Source organism: Vicia villosa, linkage group LG1 (genome assembly GCF_029867415.1).
Source record: "Vicia villosa cultivar HV-30 ecotype Madison, WI linkage group LG1, Vvil1.0, whole genome shotgun sequence".
Taxonomy (NCBI): Eukaryota; Viridiplantae; Streptophyta; class Magnoliopsida; order Fabales; family Fabaceae; genus Vicia; species Vicia villosa.
This window is the reverse complement of record NC_081180.1, coordinates 122,135,503-122,150,377: the sequence shown is the minus strand read 5'-3', so window position 1 is coordinate 122,150,377 and position 14,875 is coordinate 122,135,503. Positions and strand designations below refer to the sequence as shown.

The window sequence follows — 14,875 nt, the reverse complement described above, 5'->3', positions numbered from 1 at the left end:
TTCGGTTCGGTTTTAGAATCGAACCAAGAACAATCGATTTTATTTCGATTTAGTTTGGTTTAGTTTGATTTGAATTGTCGCTTTAATTGGATTTTTTTGATCCGCTTACACCCCTACTTATCGCCCCGATTTTTAAAATGTTTTTGGAAATTTGTTTTCCATTTTTGTTCCTGCAAAGAGAAATTGTTTATTCTCAAGATTTTAAATGAGACAATTTCTACATAATATTTGTTAGCCAATGAATCTATGTGCATATGATATACTTAGGAAATGCTATCATGTGTTCTTAGGCACTTTTTAAGTGATTAAAGTAGTAAGTTTTTTTAAAAATGAGTACATTCAATGTATTAAAAATGTATCGGAAATTAAAATCATAAGTTTTATAAAAAATATTTTCTTTATTTAATATGTTTAAAGAATACCCTAAGGGCACTTGTTAGCAACATCCTATATTTAAATACTTATATTTTTAACATATGTATATCTTCCTCCAAAAGATTCAAAATTAGGCATGATCTTAGCGTAACATTAACTTAATAAAAAAGTTCAGAAAACTAACTGTATTTAGATATTTTGATGCTAGCAACAAATCAAAAAAGTTTTGTATTCCAACCACAATGAAGGAAATGATCAAGTGTCACTTTCAAGGTTGGGCTCACACTATCGCATCACAGATTCACAGCAACCCACTTTCAGATCCGTTGGCATGACTCGGACTAACCCACGCGTCACTTCTTTCTATTAAGATATTATTCTTAAACACTTGCTGACTCATTAAATAACTTTTTTAAATCTATGACTATTTTTTCTCTAGTCAAAATTTTCAAGATATTTTTTACTAAAACATTAAATTGAACATCGTATTTTTCATCTAGGATTAAAAAATATATATCTTGCTTGAATAGAAGAGAAAATATTGAAGATAATGTAGGCGTGGACATGAACAAAGATTTGGTACCTCTTACGTCAGAAAATCTAAATCATCAGCCGTCGGCAAAGTCATGATGTGGAAAGCAAGCACACTATATCTACAGTAACAATATTGCATTGCATGTGCGTATTGTGAATCAAGTTAGAAATTAAAGAAATGTGTTGGACGATTCAACTAGAACCTTCATTAACCACTTATGACAATTAGATTATAATCTTGTCATTCATCGCATAACTTCAATTTTGGACAGTTGTATTTTGATTCAGAATTTCTCACTACACTTCATACACTTCATAGATTTCTGACGCATCACTGAATTGACTAAAATGTTATTTAACTTTTGTAGATACATTTCAGAAGCATTTTTTTTTAAATGGCTTAAATTCACTTTTGATCTCGGTAAATTAGCGAGTTTTTTATTTTCGTTCTTATAAACTTTTTTTTTTATTTGAGTCTCTATATTTTACTTTTTGCTTGTGAAGTGAAATAAAGAGACTCAGACCCAAAAAAAATTTACAGGGACGAAAATCAAAAACTCGCTAACTTACAGGGACCAAAAGTGCATTTAAGCCTAAAAAAATTTAGTTTTTTTCTCGTAGATGCATCTACGGAAGTCTTAAAACACAGTGAAATTTGAGATTTTCTCAATTAATTGGGAAAATCAGAATATTTTGTAGATACATCTACGAAACACTCTCTTTTCAAACCAGTTGTAGCTACGGAAGATAGGTTTGAAAATCGGAACATTTGGATTTTCTCAATTAATTGAGAAAATTTCAAATTTCATTATGTTTTAACGCTTTTGTAGATGCGTCTACGAAAAAACTAAATTTTTTAAAAAAGTATATATTTCTGAAAGTGCATATGTGGAAACAATAGACATAATTAAAATTTTGCATGGTGTGTGAGAGATCTATGTGTAGAGAAATCACCATCTTGATTTGTAATGATGAAAATTAATTTCAAATTAATTTTAATTATAAACCGAATTCACATGTCCGGTCATCTGTCATGTTCTTGACTCAATGATTAATGGACCTTAAAATAAATAAATAGAATGAGTTTTTAAGAAAGAAAAAAGTAGGTGAACGAATGAGATTTAAGTAGAATGGACAACATAAAACAATGTACAAGAAATATTTCTAATTCATTTGGATATTATCCATATCAATGCAAAAGGTAGACTCGTGTGAAACAGAAAAATGTCATAGGATCTCTCAAATTAAAATGGGTTTTTTAATATAAAGAATAGGTTAAATACACAAAATTTTAAGGTGTAGAAACGCCTTTCTCTCTCACACACATTTTCATTGGTCGGGACTATCTTTATGGCTATGAACTCGGTCAAAAGAAATAACAGTATTAAATAAAAAATTTAAAGTGAGTTCAAATTTGAATTCAAGACTCTTTGTCACAGTATGTTCTTGGCGAGGGAATTATTTGAAGACAAAGCAAGAATGTTTGAAATTCTACCCGAGATAAACGACAATAGAGAAGAAAAAAAAGTTCGAGTATTACTTTAGAAAGAAGCGAAAGTAGAGATTCACTTGTTATAGAAGTGATGTGAATAGACCTGAAACAAAGACTTGCGTAAAAAAAAATTGATAACAAAGGAGAAAGTTGCATGCAAATAAGAAAAGAAAGAGAAAAGTTTTTTAAATTTTACAAATGACTAAAGAAGAAAAGTGGCAAGTTTGAACATGTGTGTATCCCCGTTGTGATAAGCCACACAATCTCCTAAGTTGGGAAGCGGGAAATATGCCACTGAAGGTCCATATTTCCTTGAAAATCAGTTCGGACACTCTAGTGTCCTAGGACAAAAGGGGAATCATTACTGACAAGTTAGATACGTGTGTCAAGACCTTTCTAAGAAGTGTTATACTTCTATATTGCAAGGAAGATATTAAATACATATGTTCCCAACGCCGATAATGATGTCTCATGAAAGCTCTTCACTTTTGTCTTAGGCCTTGTGCATAGTACATACAATTTATCCTCATAGCCCTTGTCTCTGATATGTGGGACAAGGGATTTGCTCCGTTCACTCTTACCCTTATCTCGCAGAATAGAAACAAAGGTTGGGGGAACATTTTTATGCGTCATGCGCAAGACCCAAGGCGAAAGGCCTAAGGGCAAGAGTAAAGGAAGCAAACGCGAGGAACAGGTGTTCTCTTGTTCTCATCAAAAATAGAAAACTTTTTCCTATAATACATCACCCATCATCCAAATCAATCAGAGGACTACAAGCATAGCGTGTCACGTCCCTCGCGAACAGTTTAATTGCTCCCAGTATATAAAGAGAAAGTATGTCATTCTGAAGTATTCATATTCATTCTCACTTTTATATTCCTTTAATTCTACCACTTATTTATGTTTTAGAGTGTTAATTTTATAGCATCGCTATATCGAAAGTTTAAAATATTTTTTCACGATCCATTTATGAAAAGAGTATCACATTCCTCATTAAGAAAAAGAAAGAGAATTTTCTTTTCTTTAAGTTCTACTTAATTCAATAGAAAGAGTTGTACAATGATTTTATAAACAAATTCATTACAACGGAATAAGAATAAGAGTAAATAATAAGGCTCTGTTTGATAAGATATAATTTTGAATTTATAATTTATAGTTTATAGATTATTTTTCATATGATATTTCAAATAGCGTTTTAACTTATAACTTATCATTTTTCTTTCTTTTTTATTCTTATTATTTTAATAAAAATTCACTTTTATCCAGTGTTTTAAAAACTAAATCGAACCGACTGGTCGGAACGGAAATCGGAGGGGTCACCAGTCTGATCTGATTGCTGGACCGAAAATGCTATTGAACCGGTCAAAAATGAAAAATATTTGTGAACTGGCGGTTTTAGAGAACATGCGGTTCAAATGCATGCTCTCTTTTTTTTTTAACAAAACGACGGCATTTTCATGAATTTAAAAAAAAAAAATTAAAATATAATTAGACTTTATTCAAACCTTATTTTGAACAATTTTTCTCCTGTTTCCAATTAGACCTGGTTTAAAATTTATTTAAATTTATATTCTACATTATTTTATCGTGAGTGATGATTATATTTATAATTTGAATAAAGAATAAATATGTGAAATTATGATATTTTAAAATTTTGTAGATGTTGTGACATTTTTTAGAGACTGGGTCATCCGGTTCGACCGATTTAATAAACATATAGTATTGCAATAGAGACTGGTTTATTCAATCGAGTTATCCGGTTTAATCCGATTTAGTCATGCGGTTCGACCAGTGACCCAGGGATTCAATCAATGAACCAGTAACCCAGTACCCTCACTGATTTAATGACCAGTCCGGTTTTTAAAACACTGCTTTTATCCTTTATAATTTATTTAATTTAAAAAATAATTATATATTAAATATTTTTTATGTCATTTTATATTTATAAGTTAGTTGAACCGTAAATTTTACCAAATACTTCAATTATATTATCAGCTATCATTTTCAACCATCAACTATAAACTATAAATTATCAGTCATTAGCTATCAATTATAAACTATAATAAATTATTAGTTAGTTTATTTGACTGATATTTTTACCCAACAAATCTTAAGTAACCAAAAAGCACATAAAAATAATAAGTGATCTTTTAACACAGGTGTTGCGCGGAAGCTTTTTGATTTGGTCTTTCACTGGACAACATTGTAGAAATTTGAAATTTTGGAACTTGAACATATCCAAATTAGACCTAAGCTAGAGTGACAACCTTGACAAAGAATTTAAAGAACTATAATCTTCCTATAGAATTGTGATTTAACCTTAGTGTCTTAAAATGTTTATAAAAAACAAAAGAATAAAGAATATTTTTTATCCTAAGATTGTACTATAAAACTCATAATACATAAGTGGTATATGAACTAAGTTTACTTAAACACACTTCAAATGAGTTTACATATTTGAACAATGCGTACTTGATTCGAATTTACTTAAATATACTTAAATTGTGTTTGAGTATGATCTATAAACTCACAATATACAAATGATATGGGAAATAAGTTTACGTAAAAATACTTAAAATGAGTTTACATAAACATATTTGAACCAAGTTTGCATAAGATTTAAAAACTCATAATCTACATGTGGAATATAAATTGATTTCACCCAAACATATTTGAACTAAGTTTATGAACATTTTTTAGACCCGAAATCATTAAATTTCATTGAGCTAATAATGCAAACAGAAGACTTTATACAAATTTCTTCAATATTTGATTAATGTTGCTCACATTTGAACACGAGGTGAGAGAGATAGTGCTGAAGAGGAAGATCGGAAATTATAATATGGTTTTGAAAAATAAATGAGAAAATAGGAATTTTGAAAGTCAGAATCGTTTAATTTGTGTCTGAGGGGTATAACTGGAATTAGGTGTAAGTAGCAGAAATAAACTGCAACTGTGCACTAAAAAGACAAGATGAAAGGATAATCATAATTTACCTGAATTAAAATTAAAAGATAAACGAAGAAGCAGGTTTCATTCCAATGCGGATGATAATTTTGTATTATTGCAAATGTTATAAATATTCTCCCTTGGAGTATGATCATCCCAGCCTTTGCAAAAGTACAACATTTAATAAACAACTGGTTTGATCAAATGTAAATTTAAATGAAGATGAATGTACATATTACAATTGGGATGCATCAGACTGAAAAAAGAAAAGTATACTTCACCGAACATAGGGGAAGAGATGAATAAAAACGCGAAAAATCTCCGGCACTAATAAATCAATATAGTACAAAACTCAGGCCGGTTCCCACCTCAATAAAGAATCAGGTTTCATCTCAAGATCCTATAGGACATTGGTGATTTAGTTCTCTGCATTGTGAGACTTCTCATCACCAAAAGCCAAATCAAAGATCTGCAAGTAGTCATCAACAAAATGCACATCAAGACCTTCTTTTACATTAGGTGCTAGCTCATCAAAATCTCTCCTGTTTGCCGAAGGAAATATTATAGTCTTAACATCACTCCTTCTTGCAGCAATGGTTTTCTCCTTAACCTGCAAATTGCATAGCATCAACAGACAGTTTCAGACACAAAGTTTGCGAAAAGTCATGGCAAAAAATACTTATGCTACAGATAAATAGTCAGTTTGTTGGACTTTAAGATGCAAAGTTTCTGTGTATCCAAAAAACTTGAACAAAATATTTCAGTTTTCTCAACATACCCCGCCAATGGGAAGAATCTTCCCTGTAAGTGTCACTTCCCCAGTCATTGCTAGATCCTTCTTCACCGGCTTCTTCAAGGCAAGGGACAGCAGAGAAGTGGTCATCGTGCAACCAGCACTTGGTCCATCCTTTGGTGTAGCCCCTGCAGGAACATGGAGGTGTAACTTTGAATTCGCAAAGAAAGTATTTTCTGGCTCTTTCTCATGTAGTATAGATCTGGCAACTGTGTGAGCTATTTGAGCACTTTCTTTCATCACATCTCCTAATTGACCAGTGACATGTAGTGCTCCTTTTCCATCCCCTTCCTCAACAAATGTAGTCTCTATATACAGAGTGGAACCACCCATTGCAGTCCAGGCAAGACCCATTACAACCCCAGTAGGTGTCTGATCATAGATGCGCTCTGCATGGAAGACAGGCTTGCCAACATAATTATCTAAATTCGATTTATCAACCAAAACCTTTTCAATTTCCTTATCTTCCTCTCTTTCTTTTGCAACCTGCCAAAATTAAGATCCATAAATATCAATTTTGTGAGTCAGTAGCGATGGACCATATAAAAGTCTAAGGTTTCACAGAAAAAAATAGTATGTGTAGTGGTTACTGAATCACGGAAAAGATTTCAGATTCCAGATTGAAGTCTCATCTTCAAACAGAAAACATCGTAATTTTTTGCCAGTTTAAAACAGATGTACCTTTTGTACTAGTCGCAGAAAAGCCAGTGAAACCCCCCAAAAAAGTAAGTTTATGGCGGCACTAGCATACCATTGAAGTATATATCAAGGAAAAAGACTTTGTAAGTTGTCAACATCCCATTAGTGCTTCACATTAGTAGGTTTTTGTTATCTTGCTCAACGAACCAAATTAAAATTAAAAAAAAAAAAAAAAAAAAAAACTGTTTTACAAGAGAGAATCATGATTGTGCTTTCAGTGTTATACTACCTCAATATCTGTAGATTCATCAACGTCTTTAGGGTCTTCATCCATATGTTCAGAATCACTACTCTCTATCAACACAGGGTTCTCTTCTGGAGTGGTATTTGGACCCGTTTCAAGAGCAGCATCAATGGTTTCCCCTTGCCTCACAAGTTGTAGTGCTATCTGCCATGCCAAACAGAATATTTCAGGGCGCCGAATGCATTTACTAAATTTAAATTCAAATGAAGTGATGAACAAACTGCAGTCACTAAATTTGAAACCCATATATCAAGAATGGCTGTCTATTCAACCACACACAATATAGCATATTTCACTGCATCAGTAACTAAAAGCTGAAAGTAATGACAAAAAATATATTATACCTTCCGGTAAATTTTCTCTATATGCTTTTGAAGGTTTCTGACTCCTGCTTCTCGGCAGTAATTTTCTATTAGAGCAAGAAGAGCAGCATCAGTCACCTCCACCTGAAGCAAATTAATTTTTGTAGTCAACTACTTTTTCAACCAATTAAAACGAATAAGGAAATAAAACCAATTGAAAAAGGAACCCTGTAAATGGGTGAAAAAGTTAAATACTTGTTCAGGCTTTATTCCACATGCTTCACGTGTAGTTTTCTCCAGATAATCTCTTGCAATGTGCATTTTCTCATCAGTAATATACCCAGCAATAGCAACAACCTCCATCCTATCCAACAGGGGATTTGGTATCATCTCCACTACATTTGCAGTGCAAACAAAAAGAACCTGCAGCATGATTCCAGGGCATTAGTTGACGTGGTAAAATAGTCAGGGTGACAACTTTGGCTTCAAGGTACTCGATGAAAGCTATCCATTTAAAAATTATTTGACTATCCAGACTAGCTATAGAAAGATAAGATAAATCCTTTTAGATCAGCAACAAACATGTAACTAATAAACACTTACCTTTGATAGATCAATGGGAACATCAAGATAGTGGTCCAGAAAATTAGCATTCTGCTCAGGGTCCAGGAGCTCTAGCAAAGCACTTGCTGGATCACCAGCATGTCCTCTGCCCAACTACCAATTGAATAAAACAGGGTCAAATACTAATTGCCCTTTTAATAGAATATTTAAGATTGGGAATCATAACAAAATTAATAAAACTAGGATCCATGCATTATATCCATTAGGACCGGAAGCGCGTATATACAAAAGGGAAATCAGATAACAAAATTACTCGGCCACAAATAAATTGAACTGCCTAGCGACATCTTACTTTGTCAATCTCATCTATCAAAACAAGAGGGTTGGCTGTTCCCACATTCTTAAGGCATTGTACCATCTTTCCTGGCATAGCACCTATATATGTTCGGCGATGCCCCTGTAAAATTCAACATTAATGATACAAAACACCGCCACACATTATTATATAACTGGTATCAGTTCAACCTAGTGAAGGACACAGATTTTATTTACCTTGATTTCAGCCACATCGGCCAATCCTCCAACAGAGAATCGGAAGAACTTACGGTTCAAGGCACGTGCAATTGAACGGCCAATACTTGTTTTTCCCACTCCTGGTGGACCAGAAAGACAGATAATTTTTCCTGCATATAAGAAAAATCAGGAACCATGTCAGACTTTTGGCAAAGACCATAGGCAAGCACCAAAGGCTTGAAATTTAACTAAATGAATTGACTTAAAGAGGCCAATATCTTAAAGCATTTTGAGCTAGAATCAGTGTAACACATAAAATTGAGTGTCTCGTGATTGAATTTTGGACAAAAGAATATGCATCACATTTCAAAGCCTAACAAAGTTAGGCATGCCTATAATATTTTAAATTGTTATTTCAAATCTAACATTAAATTTATACCAGTTAAAACAGCTAACAGCACCCACTCCAGAGCAGGCTTGTTTTGCCATAAAATGTTTGTAAATAGAGAAAAATTGGACATCAGGATTTTACATAAACGATTATATTTACCTTGTGAAGTCCCTCTTAATTTCCCAACAGCTATGAATTCCAATATTCTTTCCTTCACATCAGTTAATCCATAATGGTCTTCATCAAGAATCTTTTGTGCACCAGTAACATCAAAGTTCTCATCACTGGATAGGGAAATTAACAGATTCAGACTCGTGATTTTCAATACAGTAACTTACGAAATACAAACTTAGTGCACCCAAGAGCCTATGAAGATTATGCTTGTGCATTTTAGCTGTCATCTTTAAAAGGCCCTCCTAAAAGGCTAAAACCTTGTTCAGCAAGCTTTCCTAAATGAAAACTATCAAATACATCTGTCCCACCACATGAATGGTAAGGGCCTAGGGGGTTGTTTTCTCCATGAGGCATACATTTAAACCATAGATAAATTTAAATTAGCCTAGCAATAGTAATAAGAATGAAATTCCATGTATACAAACCTGTATTCACCCCAAGGCAGTGCAGTCAACCAGTCCAAGTAGTTGCGGGTAACACTGAATTCACTAGAACTAGCCTCCAACAGTTGTAGCTTTGTGAGTTCTTCATCTATAACTTGTAAGACATGAGGTGGGCATTTTTCTCGTTTAGGTTCAATCCTTTCCCTGAATTTACCTGAATTAAAAATTAAAGTTAATATTATCATAGAAACAAATTCCATTAGTAAGTATACTCTAGAAAAGCGATTAACTAAAAAAACAAGAACTGTCAGCTAAAACACAAAATACAGTTAGGTGAAAATTGTTAGTAACTTGGTAGCCAAAAAGATTTCAACCCCCCTGCCCACAAGTATACACACTACATCATCTTTTGCAGGAAACAAGTTATAAAAGAAATTCACCATCTTGTTATAAGAGATGAAGAAAAAAAATCAAAACCAACCGGTAAGAGCTGTCTTGTCGTCAGTCTCCAGTCCCAATTCCTGCAAATTGAATAAAACTCAAATTACAAGAAAAATAATCAAAGGCCAACTTATATAGTAGAGCATTCAGCAAAGCATATTATACAAATACATATCTATATAAATTATAACTGCACTCGTGTTAGGATAAAGGGAAATGCCATCAGGAAGATCAAAGGCCTAGATAGCACCAAAACTTTATAAACCACAGGATAAGCTATAAAGCTTACTGTAGCCGTGAATAGTAAATTATGAGTTTGGGTTCTACACATAGAATTAGGGGTTCTGCAAAGCAATGGTGCATAAAGCACAGCTTAGCTAACTAGTTAAAGCCGATAGCCTGTCGAAGCTTATAAGCTTTACCCCACGTATCGAAAGAAAAAATTCAAACAGTATCTTGTGTGCAAGCTAACATAAAGGAACAATGCATGCATAATAGATGCAATAGACCAACTTTCTGAATCATAGAATTTCATTGTTATCAGAAGAAAAAAAAAGTTTGCCTAGGATTTGAGGCACACTAATCAAACCAAATCATGGAGGTTTTATACCTTCTTTATGGCCTTAAGCTGCTCATTTAACAAATAGCGGCGCTGCTCACCACTTATCTTTTCTTCAATTGCTTTTGCAATTGATTCCTGCAATAACCAACACAAACTTCAATAAATAAATGATGAAAAATTAAGTACAACACACATGAAACCCAAATGCATCATTACCTGAATCTTACTGATTTCCATTTCTTTCTTTACCAACTCGAGTGTAAGTTTCAATCGTTTATACACCTACTCAACAAAACAACAAATGCACCTTCAAATGTTAAAAAACTCAATGTTCAATTGCTCAAATCTTTGTTATGTTGATAGTAATACAGAATAAAAAAATTCCACAAAGTCAATGTTTCTTAGGTGTCAACTTCAAATTTACTCACATCTAGCTCTTCAAGCACTTGCTGGCATTGCAATTTGTTTGCCCCAGATATTGCCGCTCCAAAATCTGCTAGCCTTGCATAAGTAAAATCACCTATATGCTGCACCATTAGCGAAGAGACAATTCAACATACTAAAATGATAAAAGCAACGGCTAACCCAGTATCAAAACATATAACAATCACCACATTAATTACTCCAGTTTGTTTTTGTTTCGAAGCAAAAAAAAGAGTACGAGAAAAGGCACTTATTACTGATTCGTTCATGCATATGTAGGAAAAAGAGTGATGCATTACCCATTAGTTTCTGAGAAAATTAACAATCTCTTTGAGTGATACAACTGACCCATTGATGTTTAGTCTTCAATTTTATGATATTCAAATACTCTCTTTTTAAGAGATCTAACAAGTTCAAATCATCAATATGCTATATATTCAAATGGTCTTGTTCGAAATACAAAAATCTTGTGGAAAATGTCACATTTATGTGTTCACAAATCACAAACTGTATGATAAATAAGGTCAGAGAACAATGAAGTGCCTTTACTTCATAGAACAGCAACACCTCATTGAAGGATAACAGCAATGCAGATATGCACTTCAGAGGAAATTCCACTCTTGTTATTTGTTAACATATTTGATATGCAAGAGAACGAAACAGCAGGATGCATAGTGTGTTATGCAGTAAGTTAAGTAGAAGAATCCCCAAGAATCCATAAATCCTACTAAGATTTAATATGAGACAATTGCAAGAAACCTGTTTGAAAGTACAGCCAAGAACTCCATAGAACTTAGATTCAGGATGCAAATCGATAAACAACTAATGGCCCATTTGTTTAAGATTAAATAAAGTGATTTTCAGATGAAATGAACTAAAGATTATTTTTCTTAGACTATTCCTGCAAACTAAAAGCAGATGTTGTTTGTTTTTAATAATGAAAATCATTTTCTAATCTCCTCGCTAATCTACTACACTCACTAATATCAGATTATTTCTAAGAAACAAATAAAATAAGACAAGCAGGCTCTTAATCAAGGGCTTATTCATTAAGCTATTCTACAGAGCATAATTGAACGCTTATTCATAAGCTAGCTGAAAAAGGCTTGTGCAAATGTCGCGAGCTATTTTTATAAGTATATCCAAATACTAACATAAGAGCTTATACTATAAAATAAACTGAAGTAAGTTCTAAATAAGCTCATCCAAACTATCCCTCACTGTTATCAAGATATCTTAATTTTTAAGGTTCATTGTCAAGGTATTTAAAATGTGGTGCGGCTCAAGGATTTCTACCAAACATTTCTGTTTGCCGTCATTCCTTTTGTAACTCATCCTTCTCTCTTTACAATCCCACTGGTGGTAAAATTATCACAAAGATTGACATCAACTATATTACATATTTGAACAAGCTGTGTGACAATAGAGTAGAACAGGTTAAACCTAAGGAGTAATAACATTTGAGGTGTTTGCATGGAAATGTCAATATGCATCCAACTATTCTAGAGTTTGTCGCAATACAAAAAAGAAAAATAATAATAACTGAGTAGTTTAAAATTCAGACTAAAAATTGAAGGTGTCATTCCAACTTCCAAAAATTCTAACTAAGCAATGTAAACAAACCTAGCACATTATCAAAGGACTACGCTAATCCTCTCCCCATACTCATGTTCCGATAAACACGAGCACAGAAGGGTCTAAAGTCTAAACCTTAGAGTAAGTCTGAACATGATCTCTCCAAAGATTGACCTAACTATATTCCATATTTTTGTCTCTACAATCCCACTGGTGGTAAAATTATCACAGAGATTGACATCAACTATATTCCATATTTGAACATGCTGTGTAACAATAGAGTAGAATAATTTAACCTACAAAGTAGTAACATTGGGGATGTTGTTTGCATGGAAGAAGCAATATGGAGCCAACTATTCGAGAGTTTGTACTTTGTCGCAATACAAAAAAGAAAAATAATAATAATCAAGTAGTTTAAAATTCACAAACTACAAACTAAAGGTGTCATTCCAACTTTCAAAAATTCTAACAAAGAAGTGCAAACAAACCTAGCACATAATCAAAGGACTACTCCAATCCCCTCCCCATTCCCATGTTTCAATATACACAAGCATAGAAGGGTCTAAAGTATAAACCTTCGAGTAAGTCTGAACATGATCTCTCCAAAGAGAGCTTGTTTTAAGAACGTCCCTAAGTGTCGATATGACCTCAAAAGATGTGGCCTTTATGATCTCATCCTCTTTGTTATAAGATTTATCCTGCAGCATTAAGTAAAAGTCAATAAAAGATAAGAGATGCTTGTCCAATAAAAAATTTCATTTCAATGAAAATACAAAATGGGGAAGCAATCAATAAAGACTTGCCTTGAGATGATCAACTTTTACAGTAAGCGGGTCCTCACTAACCTACAAAAAAGGAAAATTTTAAACAACCATCAGAATACTTCAGTTGTAGACAAATGATCATCAGAAATCAGAATCCCTGTGAACAAAACTCAGGCACAAATATGGAGCGAATGGCACCAAAATATCAACAAACACTGTTTTTTCTTAATTTTAGCATGTTCAATACCAACCATCTCTGTTATGCGTAGACGTCGATGACCAATCAGGATCACCTGATCACCCTGGATACTTGAAATCTGGAATTCAAAACAGGATTTTTTTTTACAAAAGTTAGGCAGTTATCAAATCTAAACGAGTAATTTGTTGAAAGCAATAAAACAACTATTCAGCTGCATATAAAATAACATACTTGGGCAAGAGTCCCAACTTCGTGCAGACGGTTAAACAACTCTTTTCCTTTTATATCATATACATTCTTTTCTGTGTCAGAGCTAGATACTACATTGGGATCAGTGTCTGGCTCATCTTTAAGGAGGAAAGCACCAGCATAAGGGGCTTGCCGTTCTCGACTCTCCTGTAAAGCTGCCAACACTTTGGGGTCCTGGACGCGTAGTTAAATAATCAATAGAATTAACACAAATTTGATTACAAGTTCTATGTCACATTGAACCAAACACCATATGGTTAAGCCAGAAGCATGTAATGAGCAAAGACAGTGACTTAAATAATCATTGTTGGCAACTCACCATACCTTAACAAAGATTGGCATGTAAAATCCTGGGAAAAGAGGTCTGTGCTGCAATGGTAATGCCAAAACCTGATCCAAAGGAAAATAGAAAAAATAATCATTAAGTGAAAACTTCAATGATAGAGGGTGCAATAGGTACTACAAAATTGAAACATTTCAGCAGCTAAAAAAACAAGTAAAATCCGAAACCAACAGTTAGGTAATCTTCAGGTCTAGGGTACGTGGAGACAATAGCAGAGGCCTTCGACGTAGTATCCTCCGCCGCTTTAACTTCAGCATCAACCACATGATCGACTCCGTCGCTGGAATCCGAACAGAAAAAAAGCCGACCTCCCAAATAGCGATGGTTCCGGCTCAATCCGCTGAGAGAGCTCAGCACTCTGAGCAACGGCGACGCGGAGTCTGCTGCGGGACGGAGCACCGGTACTGCGGCGGGGTTTAGGCGGTGGATGCGGGAGGATGAAATGAGCTTCAACATTGGATTTGGGGATGAGGGGAATGGTGGGAATAGGGTTGTGGAAATTGAAATTGAAGTGGTGTGAGATGATTAGAGAATGGAATGGGTTTTGCTGGTGGCGATAACCACCATTGATTGTAGTGGGTGGAAGCGAAAGCGAGGGAGAAATGGGGTGTGTGGATTTGTTAAACCTTGTTAAACCCTTGTTTCTCAGGTTTACTAAACTGACCTCTCTTGTTCAATAAGTACGCTTTTGACCTCGATGTTTTATCACTGTCTTTTTTGTTTTTTCTACGGTGAATTTTCACTATTTATTAAAGTAAAGGGAAATGATGTTTTGAAAGTAGTGTAGTAGTAGTAATTAGAAGCAAGAATTGGAAGGAAAAAAAGAAGAAAAAAAAAAAAGTCAAGTATCATTTTAGTCCCTCATAAAAATTATAGAGGTCACATTAGTCTAGTCCTTATTAAATC

General features: G+C 33.8%; 1 protein-coding gene across 1 annotated transcript; it reads right to left on the bottom strand.

Annotated features, from left to right (window-relative positions):
• Nucleotides 1-5,432: 5,432 nt before the first annotated feature.
• On the bottom strand, nucleotides 5,433-14,644 carry LOC131644045 (lon protease homolog 1, mitochondrial-like). The gene is made up of 20 exons (XM_058914434.1): nucleotides 14,141-14,644; nucleotides 13,951-14,016; nucleotides 13,609-13,800; nucleotides 13,430-13,495; nucleotides 13,218-13,259; nucleotides 12,990-13,112; nucleotides 10,845-10,943; nucleotides 10,633-10,698; nucleotides 10,465-10,551; nucleotides 9,895-9,934; nucleotides 9,456-9,627; nucleotides 9,016-9,140; nucleotides 8,505-8,635; nucleotides 8,305-8,409; nucleotides 7,992-8,105; nucleotides 7,644-7,811; nucleotides 7,431-7,532; nucleotides 7,072-7,230; nucleotides 6,129-6,629; nucleotides 5,433-5,960 (listed from the first exon to the last, which is right to left on the bottom strand). The coding sequence occupies exons 1-20, from the start codon at nucleotides 14,423-14,425 to the stop codon at nucleotides 5,769-5,771; spliced, it is 2,835 nt and encodes a 944-aa protein (XP_058770417.1). The 5' UTR covers nucleotides 14,426-14,644; the 3' UTR covers nucleotides 5,433-5,768.
• Nucleotides 14,645-14,875: the final 231 nt, after the last annotated feature.

Coding starts and splice junctions, on each gene's coding strand:
- LOC131644045 (XM_058914434.1), bottom strand. CDS start 14,425: ATGTTGAAGCTCATTTCATCCTCCCGCATCCACCGCCTAAACCCCGCC. Junction 10,944..12,989: donor ATGTTCAGACTTACTCGAAG/GTTTATACTTTA, acceptor CTAATGGTGCAG/CATATAGGTGATTTTACTTA. Junction 8,410..8,504: donor CCGATGTGGCTGAAATCAAG/GTAAATAAAATC, acceptor TGAATTTTACAG/GGGCATCGCCGAACATATAT.